This window comes from Frieseomelitta varia, unplaced genomic scaffold (genome assembly GCF_011392965.1).
Source record: "Frieseomelitta varia isolate USP_RPSP 00005682 unplaced genomic scaffold, Fvar_1.2 scaffold_43, whole genome shotgun sequence".
NCBI classification, from domain to species: domain Eukaryota; kingdom Metazoa; phylum Arthropoda; class Insecta; order Hymenoptera; family Apidae; genus Frieseomelitta; species Frieseomelitta varia.
In genome coordinates, this window is record NW_025110179.1 from 195,209 (window position 1) to 218,832 (window position 23,624).

The 23,624-nt window shown below is 38.8% G+C and overlaps 1 protein-coding gene across 1 annotated transcript; it reads right to left on the reverse strand.

Moving 5' to 3' along the window:
- Nucleotides 1-5,371: 5,371 nt before the first annotated feature.
- On the reverse strand, nt 5,372-8,394 carry LOC122532004 (cytochrome P450 9e2-like). The gene has a single exon (XM_043660409.1). The coding sequence runs from the start codon at nt 8,188-8,190 to the stop codon at nt 6,631-6,633; it is 1,560 nt and encodes a 519-aa protein (XP_043516344.1). The 5' UTR covers nt 8,191-8,394; the 3' UTR covers nt 5,372-6,630.
- Between the last annotated feature and the right edge of the window lie 15,230 nt (nt 8,395-23,624).

Consider the following 23,624-nt stretch of genomic DNA (forward strand, 5'->3'; position numbering starts at 1 on the left):
ATTTGTACTGTTGTTCCTGGATATTAACGACAAGAAGACTTTTCTTGATTGGCTTTTTATTTATCTGTAAAATAATTTCCAATCTTTTTTAGTGTTTTTCTGATTTATTGTGTTATTTGCATTGATTTGTTCGCATGCGTCCTTCCATTGAATAAAAAACTCCAAATTCGATTTCCGAAGAATGCGTAGAAATCGACATTTTGAATAGCCTTTACTTGTATTAGTTTCAAGAAGTTTGTAAAAAACTTCTGTTAGCGTCACTAACGTTAAAATTTGCTTATAATCAGTCATGCCAGACGAACGTATCGACTGTGCTTTGGTATAGAGCTCGATGCGCTCCTAGCGGCAGTGTCTAAAGAATTATATCGAAAGCTAGGTCTGATACAAATTTGCCATACAAGCGTACCAATATCAAATATTTATTTAACACATTAGTATTCAAAAGTCATCGAGATCGGAGAAGTATCGGTTTTTCTACAGATTCACTGACAAACGAAAGAATGACAGAAAGAATATATAAATTAGCAAAAAGTTCAAAATTCGAAATTCAAAGTATAAAGTTCAAAGTTGAAATTTCAAAATTCAAAATTTAATCCAAATTTAATTTTTTAATTTTAAATTTCAAGTTTTAAATTCTAATTCAAATTTCTATGTTTTTTGGGAGGGGCTAAATGATGTTTCTTTATAGAAATTGATTCACTCTAACTCAGAGCCGCGGGCCCTTGACCTTACTTTTCTAATCGCTAGAGCTATCCCCTCCACTGCAATGATCTCTTCGCTTACAATTATGTAGTAGAGAAATCAACAGATTGAACGTGCGAGGCTCGTGCACAGCGAGGAACAAGAAAGAGGCTAATGCTGATCTAGTTGCCGATAAGAGGAGAATACCTGCTCGAAGCGAAATGACTCATTTGGAAATGGACTGGTGGTCGATAATCGCGGCCGTTTTTACTAGCGGTGGTCTACTATCGAGCCATTCGTAATTTCGACTTTTTCGAGAAACGTGGGATTCCGTACGTCACACTGATAATGTTTTTAGGAGGCTTGTGGGAGATACTTTTCCAACGACTTTCGTCCGCCGAGAGCGTAGAAAAGAGTTACAGTATGGATCCCGAGTCAAAGTACGTCAGTGTCTTCGAGTTCGATTCGCCTCTGCTCGTGATTCGAGACCTCGACCTGATCAAGTCCATCACCGTGAAGAATTTCGACCACTTTCTAAACCACAGAATGGCTATTCACCCGAACCTGGAGCCTCTCTTCTCGAAGAATCTCTTGAGAAGGAAATTGGGTCTAGGAAAAGAGTTGTCCAAGATGTTCAATCCGTAAAATATACAAATTACACGTATGTGCAAAGATAGCATCCTGCTGGAAATATTTCGGACATTTATTCAATTTCGACAATTTAATCTAACTGCACAAGTTACGAACGATTATTCGCGCATTCACGTTTTTAAGAACAAGATGGGATTTATCTTTTTTCCCTTTTTTTTTTTTTTTTTTTACTGACCTCTGTTTGTTCTGCCAGTAAAATTGTTAATTCTCACAACTTTATGTTATCGAAGAATTTTCTGTCGATTCCTACAATCTGTGGTAAATAGCCGTGAATTTTGTGCAAACAGGAAAAATATTTTTGTATTAAAATAAGATATAAAATAGTAATCTAATAGATTTGTTCTTTCTACACGTTTTTACGAAGATTCAATATATTCTTTGTTACGAGATATCTGTTTATTCGTTAGATGTAGATTTATTATAATTAAATAAATACACTGACTTCGGGCTAAATTAGAAAAATAATCATTAGATCGTAATTTCCATTTAATCGTAATTTCTATTTAATCGTCGTATCAAGGCGTTATCGTTTCCAGAAAAGGATAACAATGTCCTGTATTTACTTCCAATTTCAAAAATTTTGCAAAAGTTACAAAAGAAAAGATAGCATCAAGTCGTGACGTTTATCTCCGGTCACATAATGGGCGCGTGTTACGCGTCCATCTCAATTATCATCCGCGTTGGATACATGAACATCATCTGCATGTCCAGCGCGTAACACTGTACCCGCGATACGTATATCAGTCGTATAATATATTCTGCTATGGAATCGACCAGTAGCAAAGATGTGATACGACCTTGTGAATATTGCCTGAATGAGCGAGTTCCTGTGTATTATGTATGTATACAGATATATATAAACTGGAAGCGACTACACACCAACAGCAGCTTGCTCGTTGCGTGTCATCCAATTGACCTACATTTTTTTCTTTTTCTTTCTTCTCCTTTGGTCATGGTTCAAAAAATTAAGACAACACGCTCATTCATTTGATATCTAGTTTTCTCGGAATCGTCAATTTGAATTTGCAATTTCTTTTCCTTGTACAGTCGAGACAATTATGTATATATTACCTAATCCTGCAACATTCCAGAACACCACTTTCCTATTACTCTCACCTTTTTATCCTTTTTCCTCCATTCTCTTTTCATTCCCTCCTACTCCTTTCCCTTCTTTCATTCCTGCCTTTCCTACCTCCAGCTACTTCTCTTCACTGCTCTCCTCCTCCCTTCTAATTCCTCTCCAAGTCTTTAGCACATTCTCCTCATCCCATTTTCATCATACATCATCCATCTGGATTTTCCCATATCTTATCCACGTCCTCCTTCCTCTTTTCCGTTCTTTTCACGCAATTTTTCTTAGTTCTCTTTGCATTCCCCGCTCCATCTTTGTGAGCTCGTCCTCCAACCTTTCCTTTTTTCCCTTGAGCTTATACTTATTGGCCATTATGCCCTTCTTCTGTTCTAAGTTTCCTATTTTCACCACTACCATATCACTCCTTCCTGCTACCTGTTTATATTACTTTCCACTTCCACTTTTTCACCTATCTTTTCCATAATCCTTTCCACTACCTTTTCCTTTTCCTTTCCTTTTAGATCCACTTCTTTTATTACAATATTCCTTCTCCTCTCTTCCCTCTCCTTTCTTTCCAACTTCTTTTCTATCACCCTAATCTTACCGCCTGCCCCTTTTCCGCCTCTCCCTTCTCTCCTATTTCTTTCCCTTCTTTCTCCTCCATCTCTCCCATTCTTTCTTCTCATTTTTTTCTTTCTTCTGCCATCTCTCCTCTATCTTTCTAATTTCCTGTCTTATTTCATTCTTGAGCTTCTCCATCTTCACCCCAATTCTCTTTTCCACGCTATCCTCTAATCCCTGGATCATCCCTGTATGATCTTTTTAAGCTCCTCCACATCCTTCCTTTTTTCTTCTTTTTGTCCTTCCTTACTTTTTATCTTCTTTGGTGACTTGCCCCCCTCCCTTAATCTCTCCCTCTGCTTCTGCCCTTCTTCTGCACCATTTATCTAATACTCCTTCATTATTCTTCGTCCCTACCTTCTTTTCTCTCACAGATCTCTCCCCTCTAATCCCTTCTTTCATATTCCTTTCTCCAATCATTTTTATCTGCTGTGCTCCTCTCTTGTTTATCGATGCTCCGCACAATGTCATCGTTTCTGATCCTCTAACACGCTGTTTTTTCTAACCTCTCTTTCTCTCCTCTTTTTTTTCTTCACCTGTGCTTCTCTCTTTATCTCCCGTCGCCCACTCCTTTTTCTCCTCCAACTTATCCTCCTTCCTTCTGCTTCTACCTCCCCAACCTCGTATAATCGCACTTCTCCTATCTAAACTCTTCCAAATTAACTTCCTTTTCTCACTTTCCATCCCCAAGCGCCCTCTAATCCACAAAATATTATATTGAAATGATAAATCAGTTCTCTCTTTTTACCTCTTCCGTAACGACTCAATTATGTATATATTATACATATATACATGATAGTGAGTATACAATGTCACGAAACGATTAAAAATCTGAAATTATACGTTACGTCTATTTGGTGTGACGGTGAATCTTTGATTCGAAGTTGTTTCGAATCTTATTTTAAAACGATCGTTCTATTTACTGATACAGCGTTCCAGAGTGACTGTTACACCAATGATGATAACTAAATTATGCGTCGCGATAAAAACGAAAATAATAGACAGCCTATATGCCTTGTATATTGAATTATTTTTTTTTTTTTTTAATAACGAGTAATTGCATGCTATCAGAATGATTCAGCTACTGTCGCTTTCATTGAAAGTGTAAATACATACGCAGTTTAATTATAACTGATTCCTTTTCTTTTCTTCAAAAACAATTAAACGTGGAAACCTCTTAGACGAGAAATGACGCTTAATCGATTTTTTTAGATAATGATCGTCAACTACAATCACGTTACAATTACATTGTGCAAGTGTCTACGGTGTGATACCATAGGTAGCAACAGAGTGACGTCATAATAAAATGTCTGTGTAATATATTATACAAGTTACAAGTGACTGCAGAGCATAGGCGTGCCCACGCACGTTCAGTATGTACCACGAATTCCTCTGGAGATCAATCCAAATCGTACACTATTAACAACAACCAAGTAAAGTTAACGGTAATAACTAGATACATAGTTAATAATAGCGGCGAGATTGGTCAAAGTAGGAAACGGACGACGCGCAACGCGAATATTGTCATAAACGATCAACAAGTTAAATTTGACGAAACGGGGAAGCAATTCAATAATTCGATGGTACGCGTTACTGGAAAAAAACGCGAACCGATGACTAAAAGAAAACACGAGTCTCACTTCTCCTTCTCCTTTTCCACTTCCTTTTTCATCTTCTTCTTCCTCCAGATTTCACTCGTGTTTTTTTTTTTCTGTTTCTTTACCCTCATCCACTTTTTTTCTTTCTCTCTTTTAATTTTTTTTTCGATCAACGCTGTGATATGTATTGCAAATACCATACGGATAATCAAATTATTTTCTTTCTAATTTTTAATATCGCCGTGTTTCAATTTCGATAATTTCAGTAATTAGTTATACAGGATGGTTCGTAACTGGCGATATAGGGCGATTCTATGAGAAAAAAAAAAAAAAAATAGATCGAAAAAGAGGAAGTAACATTTCTTTTGGTTTTATTATTTGTTTTATCTGGCACTTTATTTGTAAAGGCGTTGTTCAATTAAAAGGAAAGATTGTTTCACGATAAAGTAGCAGAACACCAGTTGTTGTAGAATTTTCGCAGTAATAAAAGGAACACGATTGTGTATTCGTGACCGGTATGGGTTGCATTATTATGCAACAGTATTTTCAAATTGATTAAATTCCAACGCATTTCCGTGACATTGGAAATATTTACAGAGCCGTGCAATGTCAGTAATATTAATTTACTACGAGATAAGTGTGGCAAGTCAAGTCTTACTTAAATATATATAGTGCTAGATCAAACATCAGGATTGATCTTTTCGAAAACAAGGCGTCGCACGGAAAAAAATTTTTTTCTTTTCTTTTATTTTCTCTTATTGTAGAATGACCTTGTACTCGATTGTACCATCAGTTACGAATCATCCTGTATTGTGCAACAGAGAAATTGCAATCGAAACAAATTACCTTGATTGATGATTATAGAATTGATTCATCCGTTGAAACGCAAAATACCTTTGATAGTTCCATTTATCTACATACATATTTATAAATGTATGTGTGTGTAATATCATTATCGCTGTGCTGACTACCGCTTATACTACAAATTATAACTTAATCTCAGACACAAGTAATCAGCAAGTCATTATCTCAGAAAAATAATATCTTCATCTTTCTCTCGAGATTATTTTCCTAATGGTTTTTCTTTGATATTTTATATTTTTACACAACAGATCGTGATTAATCTAAGTGACATAACACTTTTATCTTAATACGGATGTTATAGAAATATATATATAAAAAAATTACCTAGCTCCTTCATTGTCATCTCGTAATATTACTCGCACGAACGATTAAACGAGTATCTTTCTCTTTAAACCGGAAATATTTCTCGTAACTCTGTTAAATCTTTGCTAAATTGCTAAATATTTAACAAAGAGTTTGTAAAAAAAAAGAAAAACAAAAATGTTACGACTAACTATGTTCGTTTGCTAATGTCGCAAACAAGGAAATTGTATGGAAAAAATATATACACGGTACTGAATCGAATTAAATTTTTTAATAACATTAGCCGAAGCGCTGAGTGTTATAATAAAATTATAGCAGAAAGGTTCCGTTATTACAACACGTAAATTAACACGCTCTGTAGATAGACAGTAAATACTTTGATTTGTGGACGAAAGATAACAGAGGCTATTTTCATTACATCTAATCTTCAGAGATACCGGATAATTTCTCTATATAATAACGCAGCAATTTGAAGTGCTGAAGGAGGAATGAAAGCAATATAATCGCCCATAGAAAATAGATGCGATTTCTCATTATTTTTCCTATTAACAATAAATTGAGAGCCGAATTTTACAAATAGAGACAAGTTCGAGTCAAACGGTCGTTCCATTAAAGTATCCGCTCGTATCGTATCGACAATTTCCGATTTTCAACGGAAAAGCAAGATATGGAAACTGTTTCACGCCAATGAACGAATTTTTATCAAGTACGTTACAACGTTAGTGATTCGACGATGGGAAGGACAAAATTGCAACAAAATCTTTATTTACCCATGTTGAACTCGCATATGCAATCAAACATCTAACATTAACATAATATAGGTAATATTTTCGTTTACGTTCAATTGCAGGGAACAGCACTGGCGGAAACGGTAGAGAAACAATAAGAACTCTTTCTCGGCTCGATGGCCAACCAGAAACCGTTTTTCCCGGTGAGGTTAAACACGCCTTTTTCGAACTGCAACGGCGTGATTGTTCTCGACGCGAGCTTGATGCTGCACTTGGCGAGAACGTGACAGAGCAACACTTTCATCTTCGTCAGCGCGAATCGGTTGCCGATGCACATCCTCGGCCCAAGACCGAACGGCATGTACGCTGCCGAATTAGTGACCGTTTTGTTTTCGTAGAATCTATCCGGGTCGAATTTCAAGGGATTCTCGTAATACTTCGGGTCCTGGTGGATCGCACTTACGGGAATCCAGATGTTCATCCCTGCCTTGATGGTGAACGGTTTGTCACCGGGTCGGGCCGGCGGTAGTTCGAAATCTTTGGCGCACATTCTGTCTATGAACGTGGCGATCGGATAAAGTCGTAAGGTTTCGTTGATCACCGCGTCCAGATACTTCATCTCATGCATCGCGTCGTAGGTCAGCTCTCCGTTGTTATTTTCCAACGTCTCGTCAATCTCCTGCTGCAGCCTTTCCTGAACATCCGGATTCTCGGCCAACAAGTGCGCCACTATGCAGGTTTGCGACGCGACCGTGTCGAAACCGCCAAAGAAGAAACTGTACGCGTGATTCGCCATATCTTGCACGGTCATCTGTTTTTCCGGCTCTCTTTTCTTGTTATTGTCCATGAACAGCTGCAGAATGTCCGGCCTGCGAGCGCCGGTCCGTTGCCTGGTCTCCACCGTATCTGCTACTTGGTCGTAGAAAAATTTGGCAATGTGACTATCCACGATCTTGAGTTGCAGCAGCTCAGCTAACCACGGAGCGTTTCTGTTTACCAAGAGTATCAGGGACTTCTTGAACGTTGCCAACGACGTGCTTATTCTACCGTACACGTAGAACACGTTGTTCGGTTCCTTGACTGAGTCGATGGACACGCTGTAGACGCAGCTAGCAATCACATCGTTCGTGTATTTCGTTAACAGACCCTTCATATCCGTTTCGTGCTGCTCCTCCGGCAAATTCGACAAATGTTCGGCGAATCTGATCGCGCATTCTGACATCAGTTTGTACATGGTTTTTATCTTGCTGGAGGTGAACGTCGGTGATAGCATGTTCCTCTGATCCTTCCACTGGTCACCGTTCAACATGAATAGCATTCCCGCTAGCATGGGATCTACTTTTTTGTTCACCAGCGGACGATGATCTGGAAATTGTTCGACATTCTTCATGGTAACGGCCTTGATCAGATCGAGATCGCGTAGCATGATTAGCGGCGTGAAAAATTCATAGAAACCGACGTATTTCGCTTTGGGATCCAGTTGATAAGTCTTGGCAAGCAAGTCCGGCATGGTCATTTGTCGTCTGGCGAACGGTCCCATGTTTCCAAACAGCGGCGTCGGCGGAACGTGCAGGATGCCATGCTTCTTGAAAAAATTGTGATTCCTCGTAATAAAGTAATAAAAGGTAACGAGCACCGCTACCAGCGAAAAAGCGATCGGTAGGTAATCCATCGTGGCGTATTCACGGAGCGTAGCGGCAAGTGACTATAATAACGTGACGATGCTCACTCTGACAGCTTACCAAGCAAACTAGTGGTACGAAGAGTCGTCACTCGTTTAAAACCAGTTCTACACGGGAGGACTATGTTTTCGATGTATAAGAACGTCTCAATGTCTTCCAACTCCCTCCCAATTTGCGCCAAGTTACGTTGAGTCACGGTCGCGTTATCATCCTGCTAACATCGCTTTTATAAGCAGCTTTATCGCTCGTGATAGCTGATCGTGTTTGCGTAAATTGCGTTCTATTTGAATCATTGCCGAAGGGAAAAATTTAAAATCATCTATCGCTAGTTGAACAATATATATATATATAATACGGATAGGTTGGCTCGAGGAGATAGTATCTCGATACTAATGAATTTCTTATTCCTTTCGTTCCAAATACTCTTTGAAACAGCGTGGGTAATAAAAGAAAATAAGAAAAAAATTATTCGCCTCGAAACATGCCGTCTCGAGCGAGACTGGCGAAGCCGGCCGACAAGCTCGTTCCAGATAATTATCATTTACATAGTAAATTCTTTTTTACTATACATCTTGGTTTGTTCCAAAGCACGTAGCATGTAAATACGTAATACTTTCTGGTAAACATCGTGACGATAATTTCGTCATGATGTTTACCAGATAATTTCGTTATATAATACAAAATTTCCTCCTGATTTCAGGAAAAACATAATTATTGCATGTAATTGCACTGTGTCAATCTATCTCTTCGAAGACAAATTCGTATCAATTGTATCGAAACATTGTATACGACGCAATATATCTATTTTTCACTATTTTATCGAAATACCGAGTTTATCTCTTTTGCGCTCGAATGAAATTATATCTCACGTTACGTCTTTCAATTTGATTTTTGCAGAGTATTTTTCGCGTTACGTAAACTGATCGTAATCTTTCGGACGTGAAGTGAAAGGGAAGGCAAAGCATTTAATTCTAATCATCGTATCGTTTTTGCAAAAAACACATCTGTATGCAGGCTGAGTCGCTTTGAGAGCTGAAATATTTTTGAAACAATTCATTGTATCCAAAAGTGTCTTACTGTTAGATAAAAGTTGAATGGTTTCAAAAGGAGAATTAACTGATAATTATTATTTTTTAATGTTGATGCATAGAATACGCTTTTAGCATCTAGGTTTAGGTTTTTGGTTAGGGTTTTGGTTGGGACGTTGTAGGCCAGAGAAACGTTTGTTTTTTTAAAACATTACTCGGTTCAGCTTGTCGAAAGGTCTGTAAAAAAAATATTAAACTATTTATATCGGAAAATTATTAATTAAGAAGATACTTTAATTAAAATAATTCGGAATAATAATTACAGAATACCGAATTTATTTGTAACAGCACCATTAGAAATAACATAAGACTAATTATTTATTGCGATTGGAATAAAATAATTGCTTATGTCACTACTTCACGACAGTGCTCAAAGTGACAATCACTTTTGTAATTTAATTCTTAACGAATGTTTGACATTATTTAACATCAGCAGTGATATTTCTACATTCTTCAACATGTCTTTTCAGCGGTAGCTACATCAACGTAACTTTATCTTTTAAAGTCGACAAACGAAAAAGAAAAAAGATATGATGCGTTCGAGTCTGGTGAACAAGATGATCTGAGTCTTATCCGATTCTAAAGAGCACAAAATTTGACTTCGAACGAGTATCACACTGCATTATTTTAGTTGAAACATCTCTTGTTAGCGCAAGGATATTAAACATGCGCTTTGAATTATGGTCTATTCTGTATTTCTATTGGACGCTCTTTTGATTCATTCTCTTTACTATTTTCTAAATCATGGCTCAGAAGCACTGCATTAGTCAAGACGGTCATCTCTCGGTTGAACAACACTATTTTACGGTCCATTGATGTAAAATTAAATATAGCCCTCGGAATAGCCAAAAGCCAAACTCGACTGTAAGAGCAAATCACAACATTCTGAACCAGTGATTTTTCGGTATAAATGATTTGATGTTTTTTTATAGAGAATGTTGAGCTGAGTCGAATGAAACAAACTTGATCTTGATCTCAAACATCTTCAATACACTGTGAAGACCTTGTAAGACCTGTACGGCCTTATCACCTAAGTTCAGTCAAGGTCCATTACTGACTCAGAAGCCCAAGAATCACCATTATCACTCAAGCCCACTACTGGCTCAGAAGCCCAAGAATCAGCATTATCACCCAAATCCATTCAAGGTCCACTACTGACTCAGAAGCCAACTCAAGCAATCAACAGATGTTTTCCAAATACAGGAAAGCCAAGTCTATTTCTGTGGTTTGTGCGCCTTCGTTGTTATAATCATACTTGATTATACGCATCAGTATTTGATATTAAAAAGTGTTATACTTAGAATATTAGAGTTTAACTCTAGAGTATTAACTTTCCTTAAAGTCATCGTGGTAATAATCCCGTGACAACGTCAACATTGAAAAATACCAATTACATCGATTAACGACACCCGAAACTATCTAACGAAAGTTAGATTAAGTTTTATTTATCAAGAAAATAATTGATCATCATTAAAAGTTTCTTGAATTTGTTGTGTAACTGTTACTATTGTCATTGTTATTAAATTAATTTAATACGATAGTATAAACATATACACGTAGAACACGTTGTTCCTTGACAGAGTCAATGAACACGTTGTAGACGCAGCTGGCGATCACATCGGTCACCGTTCCACTGGTTCGTCATGAATAGAATTCCTCCTATCACGGGATCCACTTTTCTGTTCACCAGCGGACAATAATCTGGAAATTGTTTGACATTCTTCATGGTGACGGCCTTGATCAGATCCAGATCGCGCAGTATTATTACCGACGTGAGAAATTCGTAGTAACCTATGTATTTCGCTTTGGAATCCAGTTGATAAATCTTGGCAAGCAAATCCGGCATGGTGATTTATCGTCTGGCGAACGATCCCATGTTTCCAAATAGCGGCGTCGGCTGAACATGCACGATTCCATGTTTCTTGAAAAAATTGTAATTCCTAATAAAATAATAGAGGAACGCCACCAGGGACAAAGTGATCGACAGGTAGTCAGGAAACGCAGCGGCGAGTGATTGCAATAATGTGATAATGACGATACTTACACTCTGACAGTTTATCAAGCAGACTAATTGCATAAAGAGTCGCCACTCGATGAATGCCAGTTCTACTATGTTTTTTCGACGTACAGAAATGTTTCAATGTCTTCCAACTCTCACCCAATTTATGCCGCTCACAATCGCGTTACCATTCCGTTAACATCGCTTCTAGAACAAGCTGTATCGCTCGTAATAGCCGATCGAATTTACGTACATTGCGATTAGACGTTTTGCTGCATCATTGCTGAAAAAAAAATTTCAAATTGTTGATCGCTAATTGAACAATATATATGTATATATCAGACTCTGTATACAGGTATGTTGGCTCACTGAGGAGGTAGTATCTCGATACTAATGAATTTCTCATTCCTTTCGTTCAAAATACTCTTTTGCGATGCATTTTTAAAACGTCCGAGTATAAAAACAGGAACAGTGTGATTAATAAAGAAAGAAAAAGAAGTTATTCGGCATCTTCTTTGCCGTCTCGAGCTTATCAGACTGGCGAAGCCGACCGACAAACTCGTTTCAAATCATTATCATTTACATAATAAATTCTTTGTTGAGCCATCCATGTTGTCTTGTTTCGAGGTACGTAGCATATAAATGTGTAATACTATCTGAGAAACATCGTGATATGATGCAACGTCGAGAGTCGAGTCTCGCGCGTTTTGCGTTTCTCGATATCGTCCGCGATTTATTTCCAATTTTCGAGAACTCGCGCCGTTCTGGCTGGCTCTTCTGTGCCCACGGAAATTGAGATCGACCGACGAAGAGGAATGAGGCGCGAAAGCTTGGCGCTCGAGGTATCGCTTCTGTCCGCAAGTATCGTAAAACGCTTCTGACCAGAAGCCTGGTTGAGACTAGAGAGCAGGGAATAGAAAGTAGGAAATAAGGTGGCTCGTGTAACAGACTTCATTGTCAAAAACTATCATCGTCTTTGGGAGTCCGCCAGTGACCTGCAATTCAATTTGCATCATTGATTGGCGAGCCATCGATATACTCATAAGAAGGTGGATGCCATTTCTTTAGAAAAGAACATTCTTTTTTGTAAAAAATTATACACGGATTTTGTAAAAAATTATACATCGAAAGCTTTTCGCTCGATTAATAGTGTGTCCAATCTCCAGCACTAGAGATTATTGCTCGGACGCAACTTTTCACATTAAAAAATAGGGTCCGAATATTTTCAAATCTTGTCGATGGAAATGCATTTGTTCAGAGAACTGTTAAGAATTATTAAACATAAATAAAAGTGCACGTTTGGATATTTGGCTGCTTTAACGTACGCGAATTTCGGACCCTACTCTTATCTTTTTTCAGAGAAATTCTTACGAAACACATTGTGACATATCATCCGACGCTGATTGACGGAAAATGAGCAAATGGCGGACAATACACGCGAGGAGGAACAGCTCTTGGCGTCTTGCTCGTTAGCTCGTTACGCTAACCAAAGAAAACGTTTTTAATAGACGCAAGGACGAATGCTCGAGCGCGGAACGGCGATTCCATCGAACGCACTTTTCATTCGTTTGCATTCCAAAAATTCTCGTTCACGACGTCTGCAATTTTTTTGAGTCTTCCAATTTAAGGAAACCTTTCCAAAAACCTTTGAATTCGTTTGACATTTGTCGAGTCGTTCGCCATCTCGACAAAGAACCAATTTGTATAATGTTTCGTCCTCACGTTTCGTACTACCTATTTAGCATACTCGTTCTAAAACAAATACTACGCATTCTCTAGTAGATGTGCGTCACGTCGCGTTGCGTTGCGCAGCGACTATGCAATCAAACCGAGAGAATCCCTCGGATTTTATGTGAGAAATTAATAATGCGTTGAATAATTTGTATGTGTCCGTGCATCGTGTCGGCAAATAAGGAATGCCAAACCCGTCCAGCTTGTTCGAGTCGATTGTTTCCTCTCAGCCGGAGGAAAAATAGCGAAGCGTCCAAACTGACCTTGAGAATTCATTTTGTAACTCTTTACTCTTTGCTCCGTCCATCCAAATGAAATGGTAATTTTCGATAAAACGTTTTCCATTTATCAAATACATAAATTTAGGTTTTCGAACCTAAGGAATACTTTACGATAAAAAAAAGAAAAGAGAAGGAAAGAAGAAGAAAAGAGAAGAAAGTCGGTCGATAGGACGGAAAACGGGGAAGAGCTGGCACGCTAAAGCGAAAGAGAAACGATGTGACAAAGTCGAGTTCGTTGAAATTTGTTTCTACTCTGGTGCAGTCATTAGTCGAGCTGAAACGAAATACGTATCTCTCGGGGAAATATACTTTAATAATAACTCAAAAGCGATCCTCCTTCTTTCTTTCTTCTCAGCCTCTCTTTTCGGCGCTTGCGCCTCGATTATTTCCCCCTCGCTTTCTAAGTGTTTTCTCCGTTCTCCGTTCTCTTCTTCTCTGCTCTTCCTTTTTCTCCGTTTCTTTTTCAAACTTTCGGTTCTTTTTCTTTTTTTCTTTTTTTTTTTTATACACGTATGAAACTATTATACTGTACGCTGTGTACATCTATGCCGCGTGAAATTTTTTAGAAATTTCTCGTTCATTTGATGAAACGGGGAAAAAAGAAGGGGCGAATAGGTGAAAAATGTAAAACGTCTCGTTTGTGGAAGAGTGACGCTTAATTTTCAGGAATAATCGCCAGGAGGATCTACTCTTCCCTTTCTTGTTTTTTAAGCTGGAAATTAAAAGCAGCCGGATGTTAGTTCCGTTCCGTGTCTAGAATTCCCAAGTGCAAAGTTTCTCAAAAAGGGCTGGATTCCTTTTCTCACTGTTCGCTTCTCAAACGCTGACATAATGTACGAACTAAGCCCGTTGAATCACCCATCGGAGATCGGGACAAGCCCGAGTTTCATTGATGGAACGTTTCTAAATCTTTCATGGTAGTTTCACCTATGGAGAGGAGAAGGGGGTTTTAGGGGGTCGGTAATTAGATTCGCAAACCAGTGGTCACACGCGTGCAGTGAAACGTTTCAATCCCGAAAAACAGTGCCAGTGGTCGATCAGTTCATCAAACATCTTGCCTTGAATTCCTATTCGCGTGGGAGTGCAGAGCTGAACGGTGAGAACGAAGACGAAGAAAAATAAAAAGAAGAGGAAGAGGAGAAGAAGGACCAAAGACAGAAGGAGAACGACCAGCTACAGTGTCAATTTCTATTACGGCGGTTATCGTCCAGATCAGTAACCGATGGCTTTTTTATACACGGCTACGAGCAGATAAGGGAAACGATGAAAAAGGATCCTGTACCTGTCGGAAATAAATATGGATCCTCCGTCTCTTTCTTGCTCTCGTTTCCGAATTAGGGACAACCCTAGCACAAATAAATCACTTAAGATATATTGAACATATCAAAATCTATTGAGAAAAATATGAAACCCAAAAACCAATAGTCCAATGTTTCCGCTGTCAAGCACACGGCCATACTTCAGTTAACTGCAATAAAAAACCAGTATGCGTGAAGTGTGTCGGTGCCGATGATACAAGAAACTGTATAAAACCAGGGACACATCCGCAACGTGTGCAAACTGTAAAGGATATCATCCCGCGAACTTTTCCAAGTGCCCTGCTTTATTAGCTTTCTTAAATAAAAAAAATACGATCTCAAACAAACTCCAGATTCAGCAAAAGCAACCCATATCCACCCATACTCAATATCACCAATTCCCAAACTCCCCATCAATTCTTCTTACTACTTCCCAACTTCACAGTCAACACAAAAAACCAAACCCGGCCTTACATACGTCAAGGTATTAGCACCGCAAATTTCCCTGCAAAGCAGCCAAGCAAACAAACAAACACCAAACAACGATCTAGCAGAAAATATAGAACAAATCAAATCTTCAGACTTAGACCTATTTCTAAGAATCATCAATCTTATTTAAAAACACTATGCACAAATAACCTAGACAGAGTTAAAGCTACTATATTAATTGTCAAAGAACTTATAATATGATTCATAATAAGTCTTATTAATATGATTCATAATAAGTCTTTAAACATTATGAAACGCCACCAGCGTAAAAAATAAAACCGCAAAATTTTCTAGACATGCAAAATATTAATATAGCAATGGTAACCGAAACATGGCTCACACCTTCAGATAAAATCAGACTTAGAAATTACAACATATACAGAAAAGATGGAATTCCCACAACCCATAACAAACCAAGAGGAATAATAGCAATCCATAAAAACCTGCCCGTCAAAGATACTCCGTAACCAACCATACCAAACATAGATACCATCAAAATAAAACTTAAAATCACAGCTCCACTCACCATCAACGCCGCATACGCCCCTCTCCAAACCAGTATAACCAAAACAGATCTAGACCATATCATTCCTCCACATCCAGCAGGCCATTTTATCATTGGTGGTGATTTCAATGCCATATGGAACAATCTAACCAAGAACGCAAATGGATAAAAAATTAAAAACCGCGCAGACTTAAGAAACTACCAAATCATACATAGCCCAACCTGTACACACAAAAAACTAAGCTGTACTCCATCAAATATAGACATCTTCCTCGGCGATATGCCATACTCTTACAACTGCCAAACCATTGACGATCTCCCCTCCAACCACTTACCAGTAAAATTAACAATCAAATCGCACAGGAAAATTACAAAACCTCAATCGATAAAAAACATACAGACTGGAAGAAGTTCAACAAACTCTGCAATAACATTACCATAAATCCACACCTAAAAATCCAAATGCAAATTGACGCAGAAATCAAAGCTTTGACACAACACATACAAAATGCATACAAAAACGCAACTCAAACAACCCCGACATCAAACAGAACCCCCAATACCGATCCACTCCTTCTAGAAACAATTAAAGACAGAAATAAAATGAGAAGGAAGTACCAAAAAACCAGGAAACCCCACATACAAATTTTTCAGAAACATTTTCACCACCAAGATCCAAAAAATAATAACAAACAAATCATGGCAGGATAAATTGTCCAATATTCAACGCACCGACAACACTATGGACCACTTACAAAATCACCGGTGGCTCCAAAACCAAAATTCCTATACTACAAGACAACACACAACCAACAGCTATACACGGACGAGGAAAAAGCAGAAGGATTAGCACAAAACTTTTACAACGTTCACATGACAGCCTACAAACAGTACTCTCCATTAAAAAATCTCATAGACCACAAAACAACCCTCACAAACCAAATCCAAACACTGCCACCTACTCAAGCTCACTGCTCTCCTAGCACAATTCGTAACATTATCAAACACCTCCCCAATAATAAAGCACCAGGAGCGGACAATATAACAACCGATAAGCTTAAAAATTTCCTGAGAAAACCAATAGTCCAGCTTTTCTATATCTACAAAGCCTGCAAATTACATACTTTCCCACATCCTGGAAAATCGCTAAAGTCATACTCATACCTAAACTCGGCAAACCTGAAACCAATTACAGACCCATTAGTTTACTAGACATACTCAACAAAATTCTTGAAATAATCATACAGCACCAAATTCAAAAACATATCCAACAAAGCAAACCTAATCATCCCGCAGCAATTCGGATTTCGCACTAATCACTCCGCCATCCAGCAACTTCAACGTGTCACCGAACACATTATTATCGAAAAAAACAAAAACCGCACCACACAACTCATACTATTGGACTTGAACAAAGCTTTCGATTCCGTATGGCATAAAGCCTTAATAATAAAATTACAAGACATCAAACGAAATATTATACGAATAAAATTTTATACGAATAAAATTTTATACGAATAAAATTTTATTCGAAGAATTTTTTTTTTCCTTACCTAGGCGGCATAGGATGGCTTCCAGTTTACAATGGGTCTGCATTTTTCTTATTTTCTACTCTTATAACTAATCCTTATCGTCTACGTCTTATGAATCTAATTTGCCTTTTGCTCATCTACTTGTAGGAACTATAAGTAAAAGTAAAAGTAGGATGTAGAAGTAAAGCAAAAGGTAACAGGTACAGCAGTGTGAAAAATAAAAAGAGCTTTCTACTGTCTTCTACTATTGCATTTTCTTTGGTATTGTCTTGCTGCTTCTTCTTCAGTCTTTTCCCCTCCGCCCTTCTGCATTCCTTTATATGTCTTTTCCTCCCAACCCCTCTATCCTCCTCCCCTGCACTTGTTCGTTTGCCTCTTCTGTGTTTCTCTTTTTCCTTTCCCGCTGTATTCTCTTCATTTGCTTCAGCCCTTCCCCGGTCCCCCTCAGCACTTCTTCTACTCTCAAGCTTTCTCTCGTGGCCTCACATCTTCCTATCACATGCCCTAATGTCTCCTCTTCCTCTTTGCATATTCTGCATCTTCTATCCTCCTCCTCTCTCCAGTGTTGTCTTCCTCTAACTTCATTGCTGCACCTGAACTTTGCTATCAGGCTCCTTTCTTCCTTTTTCATCCTCTGCTTTAGGTATTCTGGCCTTCCTTTCGTTGCTATTTTCTTGTAGTGTGCGTTGTACTTCGACTCTTCGATCTTTCTTCTACTTTCCCCTTCCACCTCCTCTACCCTTTTCCTTACTCTCTTTACAACTCCCTCTGCTTTTTCTTCCTCTTCCTCTCTAACTCTTCTCATCCAGTCCTAGCTGATTCTCAGTCTCCCCTTTACTCCTCTTCTTCTTTCTTCCCACCTACTTAGCTTTTTTTCCCCCGTCTGCCTTTCCATCTCCCTTATGCATTCTGTCACTAACTTCTTGTCTGAGCTTCTTGCTTCTTCTTCATATTTAAACGCTCTCCTCACTACTTTTGTTCGTGTTTCCTCCTCTTGTGTCTCTTCTCTCACGATGTAATTTGGTGTGATCTTGTCCAACACTAGGACCCACTTCATGTATCTCCTCTGGATGTCCAAACTTCCTTCATCATTGCAACCCTAGATTTCTGCCCCGTACATCGCCACACTCTCCACTAAGGCCACGAACATTTTTACCCTTCTTTCGAAGTCTTCCTTGAACAACCTTTCTCCAATGTGCGTTCTTTTCATCGCCACCGCCGCTTTTTTTATCCTTTCCTGTATGTGTTTCTCTGCTTTTCTATTCTTTTCCACTAACCCAGATATTTCATCTCCTTTACCTCTTCCAGCTCCTCTTCCCCCCACCTCCATTCTCTCCTTCTCCTTCCTCTTTCGAAGACCAGCACTTTAGATTTCTCTGTATTTACCGTCAGCCCTTTCCTCTCTACATACTTCTTAAATCTCAGCATCCCCTTCATCCCCACGTCTGTCACCGCTACAAGCACCATGTCATCTGCGTACACTATCGTCTGCACCTTCTCTCTTTCTATCACAACCCCTCCCTCCTGCACCTTGCTCATGTCCTCTTCTAAGTCCGACGACTGCATCGGTCGTGATAGCTCTCTATCCCTTCCTTCGACCAATCAGCTTTTCTTATCACCCTACTCTTCTTCTTTCTTCCTTCCTTGTCTTCCTCTTTTACGCGGTTTCCTCCTACCACCACTTCTAGTGGGAAGTGATCCGACTCTGTCCCTTCTCTTACATCTGCTATCTCCTCTAATGATTCTGTGTTTACAATCACCAGGTCGACCACTGATGCCCCTCTTTCTCCTATATGTCCACTCTCCCTCTCGCCCAAAACATCCAGTGACTATGAACTAATCCCTGCCTCTCAGTCCCTCTATTAGTATCCTTCCCTCCCTGTTCACGTTCTTGTCCTTTGATCTTCTTTCTTCCTTCTCTTCTATTATCAATTCTTTGAATCTTTCTCCCTCCTCCCCGACTGTTGCATTAAACTTCCTCCCAGTATCAGGAGTCCTTTTTCCCTTTTTTCTATCCCTTCTGTGATTGTCTGCATTATTTTGAAGGGAGGTGAATAATTATGGTATTTACATTATTTACATTTAGTGCGAGGATGGAGGAAGTGGAATGGAAGGATAGGATCCTGGTGATGGGTAAGGTGAGGAAAGGTTGTGCGTTTCGTCTCAGAGTCGCTGCCTAGACTCATCAGTGGGGCTGATGGCAGCGACCCCTTACCCCAGACGCTTGTTGTTCTAACTACTCGCTAGGCTGGACGGTCACATCCTAGCGGTGTTCCGCACTCTGTTTGCTTAACATCGAATATCGCTAGACTTCGACGCTAGACTTAGGCGCACAGCTGCTTGTACAAATCGGTATTCGAAACTCGTACTCGAGGGACTCTAGGCCGCTACAATTTCGTTCGTGTTTTGGCTGTACGTTGTTATTATTCGCCAGCTTTTCTTCTCATGCTCTAACTTTAACTCTACCATCTGATTACTCCATTTCTTAAACTCTACCACCTCTAAATCTTTTTTTACCGCCATCATAATTCCTCTTTTTGCCCTTCCCATCTTGTTCTCTCTTACTACCGACACGTACCACCAGTTGAACTTTTCGGATAATTTACTTTTTACTTTCTCTTCCGACTTCTGCTCCAACCATGTTTCCACCAGACCTACTACATCATAGTCTTCTAGGTACCTCCACACATTCCCGCTTTTGTTCCCTACTCCAGCTATGTTCCAGAAACCCTCTTTTCTCTCGCACCCCCAAGCCGTATCTTTCTCATTCATTTCTTTCACCTTTCCTTTCTTCCAGCCTTTCTTCTACTTCATTCCACTCATACCACTTTTGCTCTATGCATATCCCCTTGTATTTTACTATTACTCTCTTCCCCTCCTCCCTCTTCTGTCTTGCTATTTCCCTTAACTTCCTTTGCATTTCTCTTTCTTTTCACGTGAGGTCATCTTCTACGTATATTCCAGTTTTGAGCTCCTTCCTTCTCATCACCTCTCTCTTGTCCTTCCAGTTTTCCAGCTTTTCTATGACTCCCCCTCCCCCCCCACTGGCTTTTATTTTCTTCGCCTCCCGTATTTCTACTTCTATCTTTATGTTTTTACTAATGAATTCTTTCACTTCTTTCCCTGTTTCCTCTTCTTTCCACACCACTCCCCAAATCACTATGTTCATTTTCCTTTTCTCCCTCTCTTTTTTCTTTTCTTTCCATTCTAACATATTTATTCTCTTTACCAGTATCCGTTTCTCTTTTTCCCATTCCCCTCTCTCTTCCTCTCTCTCCTCCCTCTATGTTCTTCTTTCTTCCTTCATTTCATTCCTTAACTTTTCTATCTCTTCCGAATACTTCTTTAGCATCTCATCCATATACTTCTTTAGCATCCCATCCATATACTTCTTTAGCATTTTTTCCATGCAGCTTTCGAATTCCTCGCTAAATTCGCCTCTGTTTCCTCTGTTTCTCCGCTAGATGTCTTCATGCTCCGCCGTCCCACTTCTGGTCCCTTTTCCTCCATGAACTTTTCCAACATTCCTAATTCCCCTTTTAACTTCATTCTGTTTCTTGTTCCTACCGTCTTAGCCGCCATTTTCTTACTCCACTTAACCTCTCTTTTTGTTTCCTTCTTGACAAATTTTTCTATCTCCTTTGCTGCCTACCTCCAATTTACTTTCTTCACGCTTTCTACTCTTATTACTTCTTTTCCCTGCCTCTCTTCTTCCTCTTTTCTCCTCAATTACCGCAATCTCACTCACTCTGTATCTTTCGCCTCACACACCCTTACGCCGTCCAACCGGAAGTCTAATAAAATTTTATTCGAATAATGCCCAACTCTGTTTTGGGCTGTATGGAACGGTGGTTTGATGTCGTATTCCATTGTTCTTCAAATATGTTTTCATCTCATTGTTTATAAATTCCTTTCCGTTGTCTGTGCGAAGTATTTTAATCCGTTTGTTCTCCTCGTTTTCGACCCAGCTTCTGAAATCTTTAAAAACTTTTGTAACTTCGCCTCTATGTTGAAGTAATTGAATGAATGTCATCGCCGAGTAGTTGTCCACAATTATAAAAAAATATCGTGTCCCTTACCAGCTCGTATGTTCTATAGGACCACATATGTCCACATGCAAGAGTTCCAAGACGTCATTGGCTCTCTGTCTGCCATGTTTGTTAAAAGGTTGCCTCGTTGTTTGCCGTTTATGCCAACGTTACCTGCCCGTGGTTTTATAATTTACCCCAGTCACTAATCTTTTCCGTAATAAGGCCATACATTCGTCACTCACTCACATGTCTTAGTCTTTTATGCCAAATTTTCTGGCTATCAGTGTTATTCGTTGCTAGGTGGGCATACACAGACTCTAAATCTAGCGTTATATAGGCCATTCTCATTGGAGGCCGTAGCAGTCGGAACTCTAAATGTTTTAATATCGCTATTCGGAAATATTTTGCATTGATTCTTATCAAATAATACCATACATCCCTTTTCAGCAAGAGAACTCACCGATAGTAAATTTGTATTGAGATTTGGCACATGTAATACATTTAAAATAGTATTATGTTTAGACTGACCCTTTAGCACGACCCTTTAGCATGTCATCTTGTTCTGATCTCATCGTCTCCAGCATCGAATTATTTGCAACAGTTACAGTATGATTGTAAGAATCCTTATATTCTTGAATCTAGTTTTTGTTACGAGTCTACAGGGTGTTTTATCTGAAGTACAGTGACACGACCTGATGCACGATACGCAATACGCTCATTTCATCATTCTTAATTTCTGGAAGAAATAGTACAACATTGTAGGTTATTGAATTCCTATTGAAACCAGCTATTGCAATATGAATAATAAAATGTATGGCCTGATTTAAAAAAATCAACTTGAAATATCCTCCACCATTAAAAAATTGTTAATACTACGTAAGACAAGGAGTTCAACGCGTTAACTATATCTATTGATACGGCTGGTGTGATTCCTCCCTGTGACACCGTGAATCTCGCAATTGTTATCACTGGCTTGAATTGTCTCGATTGTCGAGGGTTCTACCCGAAAGCCATTAATTGAAAGATTTAGGCTTACCTGGTTTAGGTGGTCGATGAGCCTGCTCGTCACAATTCTCTTAGAGTTTGTCCGATTTAGGAAACAAATGGGGCGACATGACAATGGAGAATCCTGCGCTCATTTCCCCGGTTCCGGGATTAGTGCCAAAAGCTAACCTATTTTTTTTATTTTTTTTATTTTTTTTATTTTTTTTATTTTTTTCAACGTAGAAGAAATCTTCGAGACACCTGACCACTCTGAGAAGAGCACTTCAGTAACAGCACTTCCAGAGACAAAATAGAAAACGGCCTCCAACAGGGTACTATCCTCCTCTACCTGGTACTAAACTCCTCTATCCTGTTCAGCATCTATATCAGCGACCTACTCCAGATGTACAACGTAAACAGCGACAGCAAAAAAGCAATAATAGCTTTCGCGGACGATATGGTAATATACACAAAAAAAACAATAAACCGTCAGTAATTAAAATGGAACTACAACAATAATTCAGCAAGATACAAGAATATTTCCACACGTGAAAATTAAAAATAAATATAAAAAAGTGCAAAACCATACTATTTAGATCATATATATCAAGAATATTCGACGCAAACTCCGAGGTAAGAACCAACACCAAAAAATTCGCCATTCATGGCCACAAAAATCGGCGCTAATGTAGTGCCACAAAAGAAAGTTGTCCGCTATTTAGGCGTACATTTGGACTTCAAACTAAACCACAACGAACACGTGAAATTGCAAATAGACAAGGCACAAAGCGCATGCATCGCAAACAAGCACATCTTTTATTCAAAAGACCTCGATAATGGAATAAAACTACAATGTTACAAATTATTAATCCGTTCAATATTAACCTATGGCCGCCCCATGGTTTAATATTAGCGCTAGCATCATGGAAAAGATGCGCCTGTTTGAGCGTAAATGTCTCAGAACCTGTATAAACAAATACAGAACACCGGAATCAAATTTTACAAAAACAATAAGCAATCATGGTCTATACAAAGAAGCCAGAATAATGAGGACAGATCTGTTCATTCTAAAATTAATAAGAAACCACTGGGCAAACATATCCAACATCCACAGCAACAGCTTAAAATTCCACTCAGTCTATCTCAATCCGCAATACTACGAGAGAAGAAAACACACAGGATACACACCATCGGAATCATTTATATATCTAGACAGTACATCACACATACAAAATAGCGAAAATCACTACAATAGGAAAACTTATAATAAAACAATACTATACAACGGTAACTTATCATCAAACGACCCCAAAATCCAATTCAAATACAGGCTAACAGACCAAGATACAAAAAGTCAAATACAACTCAAAAAAATACTGGTGGCTGCAACAAAACAAATAGAAAAAAAGACTGAGATTGGTCTGAAAAAACTAATTTATAAGGATAGGTATCTGGTATTGTATCTGATCTTGGGTACCATAAAAAG

What these genes read in the sequence shown, in the direction of transcription:
- LOC122532004 (XM_043660409.1), bottom strand. Translation starts at nt 8,190, where the DNA reads ATGGATTACCTACCGATCGCTTTTTCGCTGGTAGCGGTGCTCGTTACC.